At 40.3% G+C, this 21,264-nt stretch overlaps 1 protein-coding gene across 1 annotated transcript; it reads right to left on the minus strand.

Annotated features, from left to right (window-relative positions):
- Nucleotides 1-643: 643 nt before the first annotated feature.
- Nucleotides 644-20,872, minus strand: LOC122846047 (NACHT, LRR and PYD domains-containing protein 12-like). The gene is made up of 13 exons (XM_044142715.1): nucleotides 20,188-20,872; nucleotides 20,008-20,044; nucleotides 19,067-19,098; nucleotides 18,049-18,330; nucleotides 14,382-16,137; nucleotides 12,214-12,393; nucleotides 11,074-11,247; nucleotides 6,475-6,648; nucleotides 5,542-5,715; nucleotides 4,716-4,889; nucleotides 3,282-3,455; nucleotides 2,056-2,220; nucleotides 644-1,565 (listed from the first exon to the last, which is right to left on the minus strand). The coding sequence occupies exons 3-13, from the start codon at nucleotides 19,089-19,091 to the stop codon at nucleotides 1,547-1,549; spliced, it is 3,297 nt and encodes a 1,098-aa protein (XP_043998650.1). The 5' UTR covers nucleotides 19,092-19,098; nucleotides 20,008-20,044; nucleotides 20,188-20,872; the 3' UTR covers nucleotides 644-1,546.
- Nucleotides 20,873-21,264: the final 392 nt, after the last annotated feature.

The raw sequence follows: 21,264 nt of genomic DNA on the forward strand, positions 1-21,264 counted from the left end.
TTAACTTTGAGCCCCCGACCCTCCAAAGGGCTCTGCACGGCCCTGGCTCCGCCCCCTTCCAGGTGACATTAAACACCTTTACTTTCACGTTTTCCTCCTTTTGTATCCACAGTGATCTGAGCTGTGAAACTCTGAGGTCAGATTTTAATTTTTTTTGTTTTTATCTCAATTTTCAGCTCTTTTCCAGCCAACATTTTATTGCAGGAAATTGTTTCAGGAAGGAACTAGAAGATTCAGGAATCTGGGAGATGTGACCTACCGACCTGAAAACTGAGGCCCCAGAGCGCCCCCTGCAGGATCTGCTCCACCATTAACCAGACAGAAATGGCAGTTTTATACAAGTTATTAGTCTAATTCAATAGCTGATTTAATTAATCGAGTTTTGATTGAAAAAAAAAATGGTTCTCAGCTGTTTTTTAAAAAGCATTAGCAATACTGCAAAAATTAACTGCCGGCTTAATTAGAAGCTTAAAGCTGAAATCAACTTGAGATGTTTCTGCTTTTACTAATTTAAGCTTTAAAACTAAACGTAAAACCTTAAATAAAAAAAAAAAAGAAAAGGAAAATGGCATGGAGGATTAAAATTAAGATTCAGTTATTATATGTGTACACAGTCAGCTGCATAAAAAAAAATCACAAAGACTTCTTTGAAACTTTATTTGGTCATTAAACATCCAGCAACCCACATTACATAAGAAGAAATATAAAAAGCAAACACGAACCAATCAGCATATTATCCCAGTGATTCTCTGAGGTTTGAAAAAAAATCAATAAAATCACAGTAAAGAGTTCTGATGTGACACATCGAGTCCTAAAGTTCTCTAGAAAACTGAAAGTAAAACATAAAATACAGAGTTAAAAAAGTAAACCACCAAAACAAACTGAGAAATATTAAAGCTGAGAATCAATGATTATAATACAAAACTTCATTAGTTAGAGATTTTATAATGAACATAAAAACATGAAAATATGTAAAATTGTTTTTTTTCCAGATAAAATGCTGGATGTTTCTGAAAACTACTCTAAGATCAGTGTTTCTGTTGGACATCCAGTTCTTAACTGGTTAAACTGGTTTCTGTGATGGAAGCTCAAGTTTCTTTGTAGTTTCCAGTAAAGCCTTTTTTTTATCTGTTGCATTTTGAGGAACATTTTTATGTCAATAGAAGAAAGAAGCAGCAGAGAAAAGAGGTTTGAAGTGACTTTGAAAAAGTAAAAAAAAAAATGATTCCCATGTTTCCATTCTCAGACCATTTCTGGTTCCAGGATGAAAATGAATGAGAGAAAAAACATCAACTTTCCAGTTGAATCCAGTTCAGACCAAAACTTCATGAAGCCTCTAAATGGAGCCCAGTTTGAATTTGATCTTTATTGATCTAAAGAGACTAACAATATCAGACACTGAATGACAGACATGAGAAAATAAACAGAAGGAAAATCTTTGAGGTCAAAGGTCATCATCGCGATCCAGTCAGTCTCTTTAGACTCAAACTGAAGAAGCTTCAACCTCTGAGGATCAGCAGGACAGAGAAGCCATTCACTGCTTAAATTAATTTGTTTCCTCCAACCTGCAGAGAGAAGATGGAAGGAGAGAGCAGATCAGTGAGTGTTTCCAGCCTCTGTCCAGCAGCAGTCAGTGACGCAGCACATCCAGTAGATGGTTTCTAGGCTGCAGTCAGACTGATCTCAGAGTTGTGACCAAGATGAAGCTGATCAGTTGTTTCCTGTTGAACTGAGAGAACCACAGTTTGATGAATGAGGACCACTGTCTCTAGACATGTTGGACGGCTGGACGCTGGAGTCCAGCTGGTCTTCCTGGAGACATGGACACAGCAACAACACTCATCTTCACATCAACACAAACACAGGAACACAGCAAGCTGCTGGCTCCTCCGATTTGCTTATTGCTGACTCTGTGTCCAATCAGGAAGCCTGAACCATTCTCCTCCCACTGAGAAGCTACAGCTTTACTGGGAACACTGGATCTTTGCTTTGATGCTAACTGGGTTTAGTTCAATATGCTGACAGAATCTGGACTCACTACAAACATTTACTTACCATAAAGTCTTTACAAAACGCTTCAGCTGCTGAACATCTGAATCCTTCAGTTCGTTGTATCTCAGGTCCAGTTCTGTCAGACGGAGGCTGTTGGACTTTTTATTTGGCCTCAGAGCTGAGGCCAAATAATCACAGCTGATCTTTGACAAACTGCACCACTTCAGTCTGAATAAAGAATAAAAGATGTGAGCTGAAGCCAACAGGATGCAGGTTAACCAGTCCAACAGAACCAGTTAAAGCTTCTGATGAATATTAATGCCAACACGTTGCTGCTTCAATAAAGACTTGCTGACTTCAGAACCAAAACCAGAACCAGAAGCTGACACTGGGTCATGTTGTGTTGGAGGATTTTAGTCAGTAAAATCATTCCAGGTTCTGATCAAAGTGTTGAAGCATCAATCATTGATTATAGATTTATTCCTGTCAGATTCCAGGAGCTGAAATTCACTTTTCTAGACTGAGTTGAATGACCTTTGACCTGCTTCATATGAGGAGGATTTCTACACACTGGGGGTCCAAATACTGTCCTGTTCTGACCTCAGATCAGTGGGTCCAACTCAGAGGGACTGAATTAAACTCTGGATCAAAGTCCAGGAACAATGTTCTGCTCAAGGCTAGAAGTTAGAAATATGTCCTAATAATTTAGTGTAAAAGCTTCTACAGTATTGGTTTATCTGTATTTTATTTTGAAGTCCAGAGAGAAAGTGTATTGTGGATAGTGGAGGCAGTGCTTGAACATTGAGAAAACTGCCTTTAATTTACAAACTGTGTGTCATCAATCTTTTCTAACACCTCCAAAAGCAATGGCTGTAAGTTCAATTTGTGCTCTGTTTGGCGCTATATATTTTATTAGAATTTATTTAGAGATATTTTTTTGAATCTGTTTATTCCAATAATTAGCCATGTCCCAATACATTTTTTGCATTGCTGATACTAAAAGTTTATTCTGTACATTTAGAGCTGATGCATGTTTTATTTTCTGTTTCTGTTTATAGTTTCACTCAGTCTTGCTGAGCTTCATGTCTGAAGACCGTAATGGAGCAAGATGCTTCCTGCTCATTAAAACAGAGTTTGGCTCCAATCTGCATTAACATACATGTGTATCCAAATATGTTCAGCTAAACAAACTCAGAAAATATTTATTAGAACAGAAGAAATGAACTTTGATTTATGATCAAATAGATCAAATTATTCACAGAAATATCAATAATTATATAATTATAAACCTCAATGTCTCCAGTCTGCAGCCTTCAGTCTGTAGAAAACCACAGAGCTCCTTCACTCCAGAACCTTCCAGGTTGGTGCTGCTCAGGTCCAGTCCTGTCAGATGGGTCGGGTTGGACTTCAGAGCTGAGAACAGAGAAGTCCAGCTGGTCTCTGACAAACTGCAGAAACTCAATCTGAATAAAGAATAAAAGATGTGAACAGGATGCAGGTTAAAACTGAAATATGAACAAATAAATAATAAAAATCTTGAAAATTAATTTCCCTGAATGTAAAAGAAAGATGATGAACTGATCCTAACATCTGAATCAAGATGTTTGAACAAAATGACTTTAACACCATAACCTTCACAAAGTTAGTATTTACGGCAGGATGGTTATTTAATTATTTTTAATTTTTTAATCATTAATTAATATAAAGATGGATTATCTTTATATTATTTATGTCTCCTTAATGTCCATTATTTCTACCAGAAGACTGTCATCATCCTGATAGAGTCTGACTGTCAGAACAAACTCAGGTTTTCCTCTGGAAGCTGCTCTCAGTGGTTTGGAGGACGACTGACTTGTAATTTGCTCCATTAGTGGAATTGACACTAAAATGGAAACTCATCACCTGCTTCCATTTTGTTTTGCTTTCTGCCAACATAAAACTCCTTCATGTGCTGCAGCTCCATATGACCAGGCAGTCAAGGCCCCAGAAAACTTCCCTGTTTCTAGGAACCATTTCATCCAGAGTTAGTCGGCTTTCTCTGTCCGTCTCTGTCAGACTGTGAATCTTTAGTCTGAGCTTGTAGAGAACCTCTCCTAACAACCTGCTTCATATTCATGTGCTGCAGTCTCTGCTGGTTCTGATGTCTGGGAGCAGAATACTCATGTCCTGAAGAACCTGCAGCCTGTTGAGCTCAGAGGAAAAACTCAGTTGTCTAGATTTTTTCAAACAAAGCTGAAGTTGGTTTCTGAATGAAGCTTCTGACTCTGGAAATGGGTAAAGGGCAATTCCACCTAATTTTAATTTAATTAATGCTGATTAATAATAATCAGCATTATTAATCTACTAGAGTTACAACACTACAACACCTAGACTCTTTAAACCTGGACTGGATGATTATCAACTAATAGGAAAATATGTAAAACTAGGTGTGGGATTTATGGATCTTCAATAACAGAAGTTTATTCTCTCTCTTTTTGCATCTTGACCTTTGACCTGCTTCACATGAGGGAGATTTCTACACACTGGGGGTCTGAATGCTGTCCTGTTCTGACCTCAGATCAGTTGGTCTAACTCAGTTACACAGAGGGACTAAATTAAACTCTGGATCCAAGTCCAGGAACAAATTCAGAAAATATTTATCAAAACAGAAAATATTAACTTTGATTTATGATCAATTAGATCAAATTATTCACAGAAATATCAATAATTATATAATTATAAACCTCAATGTCTCCAGTCTGCAGCCTTCAGTTTGTAGAAAACCACAGAGCTCCTTCTCTCCAGAACCTTCCAGGTTGGTGCTGCTCAGGTCCAGTTTTGTCAGATGGGTCGGTTTGGACTTCAGAGCTGAGAACAGAGAAGTCCAGCTGGTCTCTGACAAACTGAAGCTCCACAATCTGAATAAAGAATAAAAGATGTGAGCTGAAGCCAACAGGATCCAGGTTGAAACTGAAATATGAACAAATAAATAATAAAAATCTAGAAAGTTAATTTCCCTGAATATAAAAGAAATATGATGAACTGATTCTGACATCTGACCCAATTAAACAGGTTTAAAAAGTCCAAACCAGCAGAACCAGAACATTTTATCAAAAAAGAACTGAAAGTTTTTAAAAAAGTTTCTCAGGATCTTAAATGAAGTCGGATGTTTTTTTTTGTGTCTCCATGTTTCCTTACAGACTCTGTATTAGCCGACTGCTCTGTATGATCATTTATCTACAGAGAAATTTTATGTCACCAGTTTTTTTAATCTATTAATAATGTTTTCTTGCTAGTTGTATTTTAACTGCAGCTCATTGCTAAGTATGACAGCTGTAAACGGGTTTATTTCAATTCGTCTAATTCAGTGTTTTACAATATCCATTACAGCTGACATTCTGAAAGTTGATCATTTTAACTCAGTTGCACAGAGGGACTAAATTAAACTCTGGATCCAAGTCCAGGAACAAACTCAGAAAATATTTATTAGAACAGAAGAAATGAACTTTGATTTATGATCAATTAGATCAAATTATTCACAGAAATATCCATAATTATATAATTATAAACCTCAATGTCTCCAGTCTGCAGCCTTCAGTCTGTAGAAAACCACAGAGCTCCTTCACTCCAGAACCTTCCAGGTTGGTGTGGCTCAGGTCCAGTTCTGTCAGACGGGTCGGGTTGGACTTCAGAGCTGAGAACAGAGAAGTCCAGCTGCTCTCTGACAACCTGCATTCCCACAATCTGAATAAAGAGTGATAGTTGTGAGCTGAATCAATCAATCAATCAATCAAATTTTATTTGTATAGCACATTTCAGCAGCAAGGCATTTCAAAGTGCTTTACATCAAATGAAACACAAAAAATACAATGCAACATAGAATCAACAATCAAAACAACAGTAAGTCAGATTCTTCATTTGTAATTGATTACGTAATACAACTCAAACAAGTGGGTTTTATAGATTTAAAGAAGTCAGTTCAGCTGTACAGTTTTCTGGAAGTTTGTAGATTTGTGGTCATAGATAATGCTGCTTCTCCATGTTTATTTCTCAGAGCAGAAAGAACCAGAAGACCTGAGATCAAAGGTTGATACAACAGCAGCAGATCTTTAATGTATTGTGGTGCTAAACCATTCACTGATTTATAAACTAACAACAGTATTTTAAAGTCGATTCTTTGAGCTACAGGGAGCCAGTGGAGGGACTTTAAAACTGGTGTTATGTGCTCTATCTTCCTGGTTTTAGTGAGAACGTGAGCAGAGTTCATCCAGAGTTAGTCGACTTTCTCTTTCCATCTCTGTCAGACTGTGAACCTTTAGTCTGAGCATGTGGAGAACCTGTCCTAGTCCAACTCAGTTACACAGAGGGACTAAATTAAACTCTGGATCCAAGTCCAGGAACAAACTCAGAAAATATTTATTAGAACAGAAGAAATGAACTTTGATTTATGATCAATTAGATCAAATTATTCACAGAAATATCAATAATTATATAATTATAAACCTCAATGTCTCCAGTCTGCAGCCTTCAGTCTGTAGAAAACCACAGAGCTCCTTCACTCCAGAACCTTCCAGGTTGGTTCTGCTCAGGTCCAGTTCTGTCAGATGGGTCGGGTTGGACTTCAGAGCTGAGAACAGAGAAGTCCAGCTGGTCTCTGACAAACTGCAGAAACTCAATCTGAATAAAGAATAAAAGATGTGAGCTGAAGCCAACAGGATGCAGGTTAAAACTGAAATATAAACAAATGAATAATAAAAATCTGGCTATTGCACAATAACAAATGTGGCGCCCAACGTGGGGTGGTTCCAAATAATAGTAGGAGGGTTGTGTTTTCTAAGTGTGTAAAACAGAAGTTTGGTTCTGAATATCTCACCTAGTGTGACAACTGTAAGAAAGTAGAGTTAGTGCTGACTGATAAGGCTGTCAGTCACAACCCTTGCAGTAACTATATGGTGTGCAGTTACTGCCATACAGTAAAGCTTGTACTGAGGATAATTGACCAGATCCAGACAGTGAAGCCAGTAGCCAAGCAGCCTGAACCCGTCCCTACTCAAGAACATTATGAGAGGCTTTGGGGACAGGCAACTCAAAGACAAAGACAAATGAGTACCGGAGAAGAAACATACTCATACTGCAAACAGATGCAAGCAATCCCAGAAGACGATGGCTCCAACCATGAAGATCGCTGTCAGAGTGGAGGGGGAGAACAGTCCGATCTCTCCGCATCCTTACTAAAGAAGACTCCAGTGATGTTAATACGATTTGGAGAAGGATGTACGACTGGACAAAGGTGAACCAACGCATGTTCTTCAGTCATCACTTTACCGACAACGAAGCAAACCTATGAGCAGTGATGAATGCCATGATAAGAAATCAAGGCATCTACTACTGCTTTAGATTCGGCGCTCATTTGTGTGTTGTTCAGTGCCCAGTGGCAGTCAGCAAGAAGAGTGAACTCAAAGCATGGCTGGAGTGGCTGGCTGACCTGCTCAAGAACTGGACGAATGGTAAAGTGAGGACCATCTACAGCCTCTCTGAGAAGTATGACAGCATAGTAAAGACAGCAACCACGGCGGCCGGGATAGATGAGATCCTGGTGGACCCGACCGTCAGGGATACCTATCATTACACCGAATGTGCTGAAGCGCCGAAGCGGCTTGCTGCCTACAAAAAGAACAAAGAGCAAGAATGAGCACCAGATCCAGGAACGGACCAGGAGGACTCAGAAGTGAACGAGCCTCCAACCCAACACCCTAGTAGGCCCCGAACACCCCAAGTTGAGCAGAGGTCGACAGATATGGACCTAATAGATCTAATGGAAGACAGTAACGAAGAAAGACCGACTCAACCAGGCCCGTCACAAGACCGAGAAAACTCCTGAGAACACCGGGACGGGAAACCAAGGGAGCACCCCATCATCCAATTATGGAGCAGCAGCTGAAAGAAGCAGCCGAGAAATGGACCTCCCAGCAGATCCAACGGTCTAATTTCCACCCAACAGTCCACAGTACAGAGAGGAAGCAGCTGGCCCCCCTACGATACCTGGCTGGTAGCAGCTCAGATGACGAAAGAAACAACTCGGGCAAGGAAGTATGGAGAACCGGCAGACCCAGGAAAAAGACCCAGAAATCAAGCACCCGATTGTGAAGATGCCAGTAAGAAACATAACAGTTATCCAGATCAACCAAGCAGAGCAAGCATATGACCTGGAGCAGCACTACTATGAGGAAAAAAGAAAGAAAGAATTCAGTCAACCTGTGGAGACACCAAACAAGGCTAGTGTGAGACCGTCATCCAACTTCCAGAGCTGAACCCCCTAACAGAAAGCATCGGGACCACAAGAAAAGTTCCCCAGCCAGGCAATGTCAACAACTAGCCGAAGAAAACTACATACCTCTCAAGAGAAGAGTACGAGTTAACCCCAGAACAGAAGAAGGCTCTCCAAGAGTCCTGTAACTCCGGGACCGGGGAGCCACCAAAGTAAAGGCTTCAAGGTCATGAGAATGCCTACTGGGAGGGAAACAAGATCTACGCCAAGGTGGAAGGAGTACCCTACTTAGTGGACACTGGAGTTGAGGTGTCTATGACTCGGAAAGACCTATAAACAACAGGACACCTTAATGTTCAATTTGCCAATAGGAAAATTGAAGAAATGCCATATGGGACCTGGAAAGGAGTAGTTTGGGCGAAGGGTCCCTACAACCTCCTTACAGGTAAAGATTTGGAAGAACTAAGCAGAAAGAAAAGAAACTGTGACACCCTGGAGGGACGACTGACAAGCCTAAAAGCAAGTGAAAGTGAAAGTTGGCCCTACACAGTCCGAGCCAGAAGCATAAGACTGGTGCAAACCTATCGACATACCAGTGGTGACAGAACAGAAGCTTGAAGAGAGTGACTTCTCCCCAGCTGGGAAAGAGAAGCTGTGTGAGATCATTACTATGGTGCATGTGGCACGGTTGAAGAATGATTGTGGGGATTTAGGCCCAAAGTTTGTTCATCACATTGAAGGTGGGGTTCACCCACCTGTCTGGCAGTACCTGCTGAACCAGAAAACAGTAAAGGAAATGTGCAAGATTATGAAGGAACTGAACACCCCAGAAATCATCAGAGGAACTCAACCCCATCACCAACAGCCCTTTCCAGGCGATGAAGAAACCTGAATTGGCAGGAGGGGGTTGGAGACCAGTCATCAACTTCAAGGCCCTGAATTGAAGAATCATAGCGAACTGAGCCAATTTGATCAACCCACAAGAGCACTGAAAACTCCCCGAGTCAAGAAGTCCGGCATCGACCTAGCAAATGGATTTTTCTCTCTCTGCCTCGCCCGACCATCACAAGGTAAAACAGCATTCACCCACAAAGGCAAGAGCTATGTGTGGCAAAGTTTACCCCAGGGGTACAAGAAGTCCCCAAATGTGTTCCAGTCAGCAATACTGGAAGCACTGGGGGACGTGGGTGCGACTGTGTACATTGATGATGTTTTTATCACCAACGATAAAATACCTAGAGAGGCTACAAAATGTGTTTGAAAACTTAACCAAAGCAGGTGTGAAATTTGATCTCAAAACATGTCAATTTGGACAGTTCCAAGGGAATTATCTGGGATTCCAAGTCACAACTGACTTGGGACTCTCGGATGGAAACAGAGAAAAACTGATGGACATTCAACCACCACAGTCAGAAAATGATTTGTAGAAAATCTTGGGTCTATGTAATGATGTCAGAGACCATGTTCCAGACCGTTGTATGCCTGTCTGAAGAAAAGCAAAGATGATGAGAAACGAGCGAAAAAATCCTGGATTTGGACAGCAGCAAATCAACAAAACCTGGAGGAATTGAGAAAAGAAATTCAAGCAGCTGTGAGATTAGAACCAAGAAGCCTGTCAGACTGGTGGCAGAGATCAGTTGTGAAAATGAAGACGCCATGATCAAAATGAGTAATGAGAACGGAGGCCTGGTTACTTTGTGGAGTATAGAAATATCCACAAGAAGAAAAAGAGCTGGCGGTAATAGCTCGGTACTGGAGTGCACTACAAGATTTAGCACAAGAACAGCCAGTTAAAGTCATCACACAAAGTCAGGTTCACAAATACCTGAGAAAAGGAACTGTTGAAAGTACCAAAGCAACAAACGCATGGTGGGGAAGATGGGAAGACATCCTGCTAGACCCGGACCTCGAAATCGGGCCTCCACAACCTGCCAACAAGAACCGACCGCCAGAACCACCTGAGAAAGGAGGACATCAAGAGTGGACACTCCACACAGACCAATCAAGAAAAGGATCAGACCAAATGGCATACTGGGTGTTCATCCTAAAACAGGATGGCAAAGAAAGATAACAGAAAGGAAAAGCCTCTAGTCGTGCTCAAGCAGGAGAAATAACTACAATACTGGAAGGACTGCTAGAACTGGTGAAAAGAAGAATTTAAAGTGCCAGGTTAGTCACAGACAGCTATCATTGTACCCAATACCTTATAGAAGATTTGGAAAGAAAATGCATTTAAAACAGCTAAGGGCAAGCCAGTGGCACACAGAGACTTGTGGAAAAAGATTGCTGAGTTAAAACTGAACTAGAGCTTGAGGTTGAGCATCAGAGCCCACAAGCATGAGGGAGCTCATTGGCGTGGAAATGAAGAAATGGACTGTTACTTCCAACAAAGGAAATGAATAAAGGGCGATTCCACCTACATAATTATTCATTACTATCAGCAACTTCAATCTACTCTAGTTAAAATGAAAACACCTAGACTCTTTAAACCTGGACTGGATGATTATCAACTAATAGCAGAATATTTAAAACTAAGTGTGGGATTTATGGATCTTCAATAAAGGGAGATTTTATTCTCTCTCTTTTTGCATCTTGACCTTTGATCTTCTTCACATGAGGGAGATTTCTACACACTGGGGGTCCAAGTCCTGTCCTGTTCTGACCTCAGATCAGTTGGTCCAACTCAGTCACACAGAGGGACTAAATTAAACTCTGGATGCAAGTCCAGGAACAAACTCAGAAAATATTTATTAGAACAGAAAATATTAACTTTGATCTATGATCAATTAGATCAAATTATTCACAGAAATATCAATAATTATATAATTATAAACCTCAATGTCTCCAGTCTGCAGCCTTCAGTCTGTAGAAAACCACAGAGCTCCTTCTCTCCAGAACCTTCCAGGTTGGTTCTGAACAGGTCCAGTCCTGTCAGATGGGTCGGGTTGGACTTCAGAGCTGAGAACAGAGAAGTCCAGCTGGTCTCTGACAAACTGCAGAAACTCAATCTGAATAAAGAATAAAAGATATGAACAGGATGCAGGTTAAAACTGAAATATGAACAAATAAATAATAAAAATCTAGAAAATTAATTTCCCTGAATGTAAAAGAAACATGATGAACTGATCCTAACATCTGATCCAATCAAACTGGTTTAAACCAGCAGGACCAAAACTTTCTATTCAAAAAGGAACTCAAAGTTTTCTATGAGCGGCAGCCTGGATGAGGTGAACTATTTATGCTGGTTCCTGATAATCAGCTGGAGACCCGACTTGGTAACTGGATCAGAACCTCTCAGTTTATTCATTAATGCCTTTGGGTTCTTATTAAAGCTGCTGAAAGCCAATGGAGGCCATTATTTCCTATGGAGACGTGACCTGATGAAGCATCGTCACGGAGACGAGGCTCCAACCGACTGACAGCTGTCAGACTGAAGAGGACAGTTCCTCTCTAACCCGGCCCAATAGAACCACAGCTTCAGGACAAAGCTGAGGAACCTGCTGCTGCAAACCTCACTTTCATTCATTTCATATAGATTTGCTTTTCTACAATCAGTCATTTCTTAGATGTGGTCATTAATGATTAATTGAACTTGTCAGTGTTTGTGGATGCGGCCCTGGAGGAACAACATTTCATTCTGGATGTAAAGGTGAGAATCAGAAATGAGAAATAAAACATTCTCAATCTTTCCCAAACCAAACTGAAGCATCTCCTTCATTAATTAACATCATTTGAATTATTTTACTCATTTTTGTTCATCAGTCAAAAATATTTCAAAGTGAAAAACAAAGTTCAATAATCTCCAAGTGTGAAATAAGAAAATAATTCATTTATAAGTTAAAATATTTTAGAGATTTTATTCTCACAATTAAGCAGATTGTTTTAAAAATAAATATATTAGAATAAAATTACTAATTAAACTAAGGATTAAAGTATCAATATGTGATTTTATTGTAAAAATAAAGAAAACAAACCTCAGCTCCTTCACTTTACTGACTGAACTCTCCAGGATCTCAATGAGAGGCTTCATATCAGAGTCTCCACCTGCATTTATGAAGATCTGATTTATTTCCAGTTCTGTCAGATTTGGGTTGGACTTCAGAGCTGAGGCCACAACTTCACATTCAGCCTTTTGGAGCGACCAGCCACCAAGTCTGTGATTAGAGAAGAATTAAAGTCAGTTCTAATGAAATCAATCTGGATCAATAACAGACTAAAATATAACAGTGATGTCATCATCTGATCAATATCTGATCTTCTATTTACTGAGTTTGACCCCACAGAGAATCTGTGCAGTTCCTGATTAAAGTCCAGGTTCTGGTTCTGGTTCTGGTCCAGGCTTCATGTCCTCAGACCTTCATCTGCTGTCAGATGTTGAAGATCTTCTATCATCTGTGAAGGAAAGTTCAGTTTTTTCTGATGGAGCTGCAGCATCAGAGCCTCAAAGGAGCTGCAGCAGCTGATGAAGAGGCTGACTGAGCTGAATGAAGGAAACTACTGCAGATGATGGAGAGGAGGAGGAACTGCTCACAGCTCTGAGTCACACCTGACTTGGACTAGACCGTTTGGCTTGAGATCCTTGAGATCTTCCACCAAGCAGGAAGTGAGTCATAATTGAAGTGAGCAGAGCAGGAAGTCCAGCCTGCTGTGGACCTCTGGCATCTCAGGGTTTGTTTAGTTAATATCTGCAGCAGCTGCTGCAGCAGCATCTAGAATCATCATCATCATTAATAATAGTAGTATATTATATAGAAACATAGTCCCCAGCAGCAGGTTATTAAATGCTGCCACAGAGGAAACTGGGAGCAGAAACCAAACACATGATATGATGCTCCCAGTTCTGTCTCCATTTATCTGCTGGGTTTGATGCTTTAACAAAGTAGAAAGTGGACAGTCGTCAACCTGCTGCAGCTATAAGCTTCAGATTGTTCTGGTCGTCCTGCAGAGCAGCAGCAGAACCGGTCCTGCTGCTCCTTCAGGTCTGAACCTCTCAGACTGTTGATGGGAGAGGAACTGGGACAAACTGGTTGGAAGAGGGAACCATGTCTCTGCAGTGGTCTGTCCATCGTCTCAGAGGAATGAAGGTTTAGATGTCAGAGGAAATTGTTGCTAAACTCCTAAAGAGCTGAAGACCAAAACCCCTGGAGGAGAAAGAGCGTTTGGGTCCAGCAGCATTTTTCATGGTGAAGCAGTGAAAGTTCTCCCAGTAACTAGAAGAGGCTGGGATGTCTAAAGAGTTGAAGCTCATGTCTCTCCAGGTCTTCATGGAGGACAGCTAACAGCTTCAACAAAGGCTGCAGATGAAGAGTTGATGAGGAAAATGGTTCCAGCTCTGGAAGCTCAGAGTTCTGAGCTTTGGGAGGATCTGACAGAAACTAGGATTTTTTTCTGGAGCCAGACAACAATCACCACATTTTGGTCTCATTTACAAACTCAGAGGACACTAGTAGGAAGAAGAAAAGTTGGTTCACAAAGTTTCTAAGTAGTTTCCATGGTTACCACAACAATGCAGGGGTTTATTTTAAAGTTTCCATCAAACCTAAACAATAATTTTACTTTAAAAAGCCACAGATCCTAAAAGGGGAATTATGGAGAAGCGGCTCAATGAGTGAAGAGGAGTTTCAAGTTCAGAGACACATTTCAAGTTAAAATGTGTCTCTGGCTGATTGGTCCCCTCATAGAAAACAAATTTTCTAGAATTCTTAATGTTTTCTACTCATTTCAACATGAAAACCTATAAAACGTTAAATGTTTTTTAAAATGACCAGAATGTTTTAAACCAAAAGCCACAGCTGTCCCGGATGAGCTGAATGTTTAGAACAGCGGTGCTTTCATCCAGTCCTCGAGAGCTTCGGTCCTGTAACTTTTAGATGAATCCCTGCTCCAACACTCGTTACCAGGCCTGTTCAGAGCTGATCCCCGTCTGTTGGAGTGAGGCTGCATCTAAAAGTTGTAGGACGGTAGCTCTTAAGGACTGGACTTGAGCACCCTGGTTTAGATGTTTGAATGGATGAAATAGTCCAAAGGGTGAAGGAAGTAGTTTAATGTCAAAAACATCCAGAAGCAACTTGAAGAAAGAAGAAGAAACAGGAGGACAATAGTGCTGAATCAGCTCTCACACAATGAAAACATCTGGACTCACCGAGCCTTTCTGCAGTTCCTTGCAGCTGGAACTAGTCTCAGTCGTCCCCATTTTGATGTGTTGTACTTCTTCAGGTCCAACTCATCCAGAACCTCTGACATCTGCAGTATGAAGGCCAGAGCTGAGCAGTCAGACACTGAGAGCTCCTTCCCTGAATCCAGCAGCCGTTGGATTTCCTGATAAAATGAGAGGTCGTTCATCTCCACCAAACAGTAGAAGATGTTGATTCTTCTGTCAGGAGAGATTTCATCAGTGTTCATCTTCTTCAGGTTAGTGATGATTCTCTGGATGGTTTCTGGACTGTTCTCTGTCTGACCCATCAGGCCTCCTAAGAGTTTCTGCTTGGACGCCCCAGTGAGACCATGAAGGAAGCGGACAAACAGGTCCAGGTGGCCATTTTTACTGCTGAGGGATTTCTCCATGACTTTCTTCATGAACTTATGCAAAGACATGAAAGAAATGTTTTCTCCCAGGAACGTCTTGATCACTTTTTTCCGCTTCCTGCTGGTGAAACAGTGGAGCATGTAGACTGCAGCCAGAAACTCCTGGATGCTCAGATGAGCAAAAGAGTAGACTGAGATGTTGCCTGTTCCACTGTCCTTTTTAAACATCTCTGTGAACACTCCTGAATACTGTGCAGATTCCTTACAATCAATGCCACACTCGTCCAGGTCAGTTTTGTAGAAGATCAGGTTTCCCTTCAGCAGCTGCTCAAAAGCCAGTCTTCCTAGAGACTCAATCATCTTCCTGTTCTGTGGACTCCAGACTGATTCAGTCTCTGGTCCTCCTTCATACTTTTCCTTTTTCATTTTCAGCTGAACCTCTAGGAACTCTATGTACATCTCAGTCAGAGTCTTGGGCAACTCTCCTCCCACTCTGGTCTTCATCACATTCTCCAGAACATTAGCAGTGATCCAGCAGAAGACTGGGATGTGACACATGATGTGGAGACTTTTTGATTTCTTGATGTGGGAGATGATCCTGCTGGCCTTCTCTTCATCATTTATGAATCTCCTCCTGAAGTATTCCTCCTTCTGGGGGTCAGTGAACCCTCTGACTTCTGTTACCATGTCAACACACTGAGCAGGGATCTGATTGGCTGCTGCAGGTCTTGTGGTTATCCAGAGGAGAGCAGATGGAAGTAGTTCCCTCCTGATGAGGTTTGTCAGTAGCACATGCAGTGAGGTTGACTTTTCAGGGTCAGTAAAGATTTTAGTCTTGTGGAAATCCAGACAAAGTCGACTCTCATCCAGGCCATCAAAGATGAACAGAACCTGGAACGCTTCAAAGCTGCTGATTCCTTTGGTTTTAGTGAAGCGCTCATGAATCAGTTCCACCAAGCTGAACTTTTCGTCTTCCAAGTTATTCAGCTCTTTGAAAGTGAATGGAAATATGAAATCAATTCTCTGGTTGGTTTTGCCTTCAGCCCAGTCCAGAGTGAACTTCTGTGTTAACAGGGTTTTCCCAATGCCAGCCACACCCATGGTCATCACTGTTCTAATTGGTTGATCACTTCCAGGTGGTACTTTAAACATGTCTTCTACTCTGATTGTTTCTTGTTTCCTGGATGCTGTTTCTATCTGTCTGACCTCATGGTCCTGGTTGACCTCTCTAGTTAACCCCTCTGTGATGTGGAGCTCTGTGAAGATCTGGTTCAGAACGGTTTTCTTTCCAGGTTCAGCGACGCCTTCAGAGAGAGTTTGAAACTTATTCTTCAGATGCTCTTTAAGCTCCTGTTGACACCGAACATCAAAATCTAAACGACAAAAAAAAAAAGACACTTCAGCTAAACATAATGAAAACAATTATTTTGATATTTTCTAATTTTATTTGTATAGCACATTTCAGCAGCAAGGCATTTCAAAGTGCTTTACATCAAAACAAACAGAAAAACACAATGCAACAATGAATCAACAATCAAAATACGACATTAAGTCAGGTTCCGTCGTTAAATTTGTAATTGATTACATTTCAAATACAACTCTAAACAAGTGGGTTTTTAGTTGAGATTTAAAGGAAGTCAGTGTTTCAGCTGTTTTACAGTTTTCTGGAAGGTGGTTTGTATATAACATTAAATGAAGGAAAAAAATCAATATTAATAGAAAACTAATACAAATATGTTTCTCGTCTAAACAGTCATTCCAACTTCAGTCTTTGAGGAGAAAATTTGAGATTAAATTTGAGATTTTCCGAAGAACAGAGTCTTGAGCTCACTGGAGTGACAGATAAAAGAAAAAGTAAATAAAAAAGCTCAAACCTGATTAACATTGTAAGGTAAGAAAAACTAAACCAGGTTCTTGCACAGAGATGATTAAATTAGTTTTGCTCATTATAATTCTTTCATGGTTTTCTCTGGTTTTAGGTTTCAGTTAATAAGACATGTTTCCCACTGAGCGACCTCTGACCTTCAAGCTTGAAAATTTTATCAAAGTGTCTAATTTGAAATGCCATTTATTTTTAGAACTGTCTGCAAGCTGGAAACAAAGAACCAAACTGGCTATTTTATTAGGCACACCTAATAATATTAATAATAATCCTTTTTCTAACACCCTTGTCCCTAATGGGGTCAGGAGAGGTGCTGGTGTTTATCTCCAGCTAACGTTCCAGGTGAGAGGCGGGGTCACCCTGGACAGGTTGCCAGATTGTTGCAGGGCAACACAGCAGCGGGAGCTGAGATTAAATCTTGTTACAGCCAAACACAACACAAGGAGCCGTGAAGGGATCCAAGATTAGTTGCAATAATAAACTTTATCTGATAAATATTTAGATTTGATGTAAAATCTGGCACTACTCCAGTTTAGTTCATATTTTGTGAAAAAGGAAGTTGTGCTCAGGTTTTTTTTTCTGAGTTTTTTGAGTTTTTTTCAGTGGTTCTTGCTGCAGCGCCCCTACAGGTGAGGAGGAGAAGTGGTTTTTCAACTAATTTGGATAATTTTGGAGTGCAATATGAAAGCTGAAAATGTAACATTAAAATTTTGTTCCCAATCAAGCTGAGTCTACTAGACTATCAGATGTGAAAAACTGTAAGGGAGCAGAGAGAGACATGGGCCCAGCGAACAGAGGACTGGATCTGTGCTAACCACTGCGCCACAAAACAACCCTATTGCGGCAGCTTATGCTGAAATTTTGAGTTTCTCTTTGGCAAATTATTTACATTTTTATACAATTTGGGCTTTCTGTCGAACTGACCTAGTTCACCTTCTTTCATTTCCTTGGAACAAACAATCAGTTTTGTCACGTGATTGCAACTAGTCGACTAATTGGTGCAACTTTAGATTCTTATGCATATATAAGAAGATAAAATGCCAGAATTTATTTCTATTTTAATGTCTAGAAAAATAATGAGCTGATTTGAGTCTTTGTCATTATATTTGGGCCAGCAATGATTTTCTACAAGACAAAATGAAATATTTGGGTTTATTTGAGCCCATCAGAACCAGAACCTGAAGGTTCTCCATTGCTGAGTGTTGCTGCAAAAATCAGTGGACAATTGGCCACAGCTGCTTCTGTACATTTATTTTTAGAAGTACTGAAAATGTCTGATCATTTAAAAAATGTACAGAAGTATTTACTTTATCACCATTGGGTTCACATGTTGTGCTGAATTTTTTATTGATCGTCTACAGCAGAGGCTGTAAAAGCTGCTTTAATGAACCGTGTGTCTCACCTGGACCAAAGGAGTCAGAGGACAAACCCAGCTGATTGGACAGAGTCGAATCCATGTGGTGAAGACGTTTGATCATCAATCTGCAGGCTCTCTGTCCTTTCTTTTTCACAGTGTCTGTGGTGTCCCGGGCCTTGTCTGCTCTGGTTTGGTTCTTCTGCAGTATACCTTCTATCTCCGAAAGCGTAAAGACTCCATCTGACAGAAGGCCATCGAGGAGCCGTTTCAGGATTTCCTCAGAGACTCTCTCCACAAACTCACTGCGAACCTTGAAAAGCTTTTCCCCTGCAAACAGAAACAGGATTCGTTCAAACTGACATCTGAGAGAAAAATGTGCTGAAGATTAGCTGTTCATGTTGCTCCATCCAGAGATTCCCCTCAGAGTCTGTTAAACCTGTTGTTGTGTTTCTGCCTCGGATCTGAGTGATGACCACTGATTCTGTCTACATGAGAACAAATGAAACTTCTGGTTCATCTCTTTCTTTCCTCACTGCAGGAAGAACAATAAAAGAAACGCCTTCTAAATATAGAGCTGCACTATTTTAGAACAATAAGAACTCATATTATTGGTGAATATTATGATAAAAATATTGAGTGGTTAACATTTTTCTCACTTTTTTCCTCTCTTTACCATCATCATCAGTTCTTCATCTCTGTCTCTAAGCTTTAGCACCTCTGTCACCAAATGTTAGAATAAAAGGCACAGGAAGTCTTTCCATCTGAGATAATAAATTAGTAATAAATTATGTGATTACTGGATAAATTAGTGGATAGAGTAAATATTCCTGAAGTATCAGAGCATCTGGCCTGTTCTTCACATCGGTTCCTTTTAGTTCTGTTTCCATCTGAGTTCAGTTTTTACCTTCAGGTTCCACAGAAACTCACAATGTTTCCACCAGAGCTTCACTGAACAGGAAGCATGAAAACAATAAATACACACCGAGGCTGTGATTCGTCACATGGCAGCAACACAGGCTGTGATTGGTCAGTTTGTTCCTTTATGATGCTTCTGATCACTTACCAAAATCCAATTTCTGCTGCGACATCTTTTATCTGGAAAACATGAAAGATTCATTATGATGAGACTTTATTTCAGAAATAATTTACTTTGGTCTTATGCAGTTGAAATAAGACAAAAGTAAATTATTTTACTTTGGTAAAAAAAATACCAGATTATTATTTCAAATCAGTGAAATAAGCATTTATTCATGTCACTGATATAAATAAGTGATATTTTACTTCTTTACTTACATTGTTCTTCTACTTTGAATCTTATGACCTCCCAATAATCTGATCCAATCAATAAAAATAACATCTATTATTCATTTTCTTGATTTAGTTTGTGCAGCAAGAACACTGATGGACTGTAAAAGTTACATTAAGTTCTCTGTTTATTTAGGTTAAATCTGAAAAGTTCATTATTGCTCCACACAAACAGATCAGCTTTAGATGCTGCTGTCAGGGTAGATCATAGCTGATCATTCACCAGGTTAACTGTGCAGAAACTAATCTGTGACTTTATGGTTTGTTCAACATTTCTCCCTCATTGTTATTTCATCTATCCATCCATTTTCTTACATCCTTATCCCACTGGGGTTGGGAGAGGTATACCGTGGACAGGTCGCCAGGGCAACACAGAGACAGACAGTATAAACAACCAGGCACTCACACACTCACACCTGAGGAGAATTTATACAAACCAATTACGTATTGAAATTTAGTTGGCTGTGTACTGATGAAGTGGCCTCACATTTATCAAATCTAAAAACAACCATGATTTTGGACTGTGGGAGGAAACCGGAGTACCCAGAGAGAACCCACAGGGAGAACATGCAAACGCCATGCAGAAAGACCCCGGGCTGGGAATCGAACCCAGGACCCTCACTTAATATCACTTCATAAGCAGCAACGTCTCACAATAAAGCTTTTCATTTTATCTGGACCCGGAGCGGCAACACTTACCTCTATTTCCATCCTGTGGCTCAAAATGGAGGCTGAACTGAAGAAGAACAAAGTCAGTTTCAGTTTTTTACACATAAAGTTATGTTTTATCATCTGAATTAAATTTAACAATTTGGATATATTTTACAGAATAAAACAGAACTAAATATAAAACCTTTTAAAATAAATTGTATTTCTTACATCTCACATTATGTTTTATGCAAAAATACTGTCCCACTGAATGTCCCAATTGTGGAGAAACTCTCTTTGGTTCATATCAAGATTTAAGTCCATCTGAATTCATGGATCTTGGTCTCGTCCAATTCCTCGAACTGAGCAGAAAAACAATTCAAATGTTCAGCAAACTGATTCAATGTCAGGCAAACAGAACCTGAGAGAGAATTTGTTTTTCTCTAATCCTCGAGTTCATGACTGGATCTAACTGGTTGCTCCTCCCAGAACCAGCAGTAGCTACTGGTTCTTATAACTGGCGACGAAGCGTTAAATTTTCCTCCTGATGGTTTTGTTCTGATTTTCTCCTAGAAAGAGTGAAGCTGGTCTCCATGTTGGATCCGGTTGATTCCTGGGTTCATCCATTTTAGTCTTTGTGTAAATTACTTGGCAAAGAATCCGATTTTCCCCAGTGGACAGATGTAGCCCCAAAAATAAAATAAATCAATTCTTCAACTTGTTGTTGAGAAAAGCTGTGAATGTTCTTGGCTCCAACAAGAAGAAAAACTCAGCGTGAAGCAGCAGCCTGGAGAGGAAACCCAGACAGTGAACCCTCAGCTTTCTGCTGGTGGGTCGGCCTCATCAGGGCTGCAGGTCTCTCTAAACCCTGGAGGTCTTCACCATCTCTTCTCCCCATGAGAACACAAAGACTGTCCCCGAGGCACAACCCCGAATATCAGCAAGTGCTTCTGCTTTTGGATGTGTTGGGCAATAAAGTCACCGCTCTTAACTGGAAGATTCCTCTTTCTGTAGTTGAAACTGTTGTGACAGATTCTCCCTGCAGCCATCAGGACTCTCTGTCCACAACAACTTCCTCTTTTCTCACAACACTTTGGTTCTGTTCTTTATCTCACTGATTGATACGTTTTATACATCTGCAATCAAAACATCATTTAAAGAACAAAGAGTTGCTTTGCTAAAGATGCTAAAGACGACCGTCTCTCCAATCTGCGTCTCGCAGACTCCAAAACTGTAGAAATACAATCACCATAGTCAAAAGCAGATGACATGACATATAGTTAATCCAAATCATGAAACTAGGTAACA

The sequence above is a fragment of the Gambusia affinis genome, linkage group LG16 (assembly GCF_019740435.1).
Source record: "Gambusia affinis linkage group LG16, SWU_Gaff_1.0, whole genome shotgun sequence".
Classification (NCBI taxonomy): domain Eukaryota; kingdom Metazoa; phylum Chordata; class Actinopteri; order Cyprinodontiformes; family Poeciliidae; genus Gambusia; species Gambusia affinis.

Excerpts from the sequence above, each read along its gene's own strand:
- LOC122846047 (XM_044142715.1), bottom strand. The coding sequence starts at position 19,091 with ATGTCGCAGCAGAAATTGGATTTTG. Across the intron at positions 6,649-11,073 it reads TGCAGACTGGAGACATTGAG|ATTGAGTTTCTGCAGTTTGT; the intron begins GTTTATAATTAT and ends TTCTTTATTCAG. Across the intron at positions 4,890-5,541 it reads TGCAGACTGGAGACATTGAG|ATTGTGGAGCTTCAGTTTGT; the intron begins GTTTATAATTAT and ends TTCTTTATTCAG.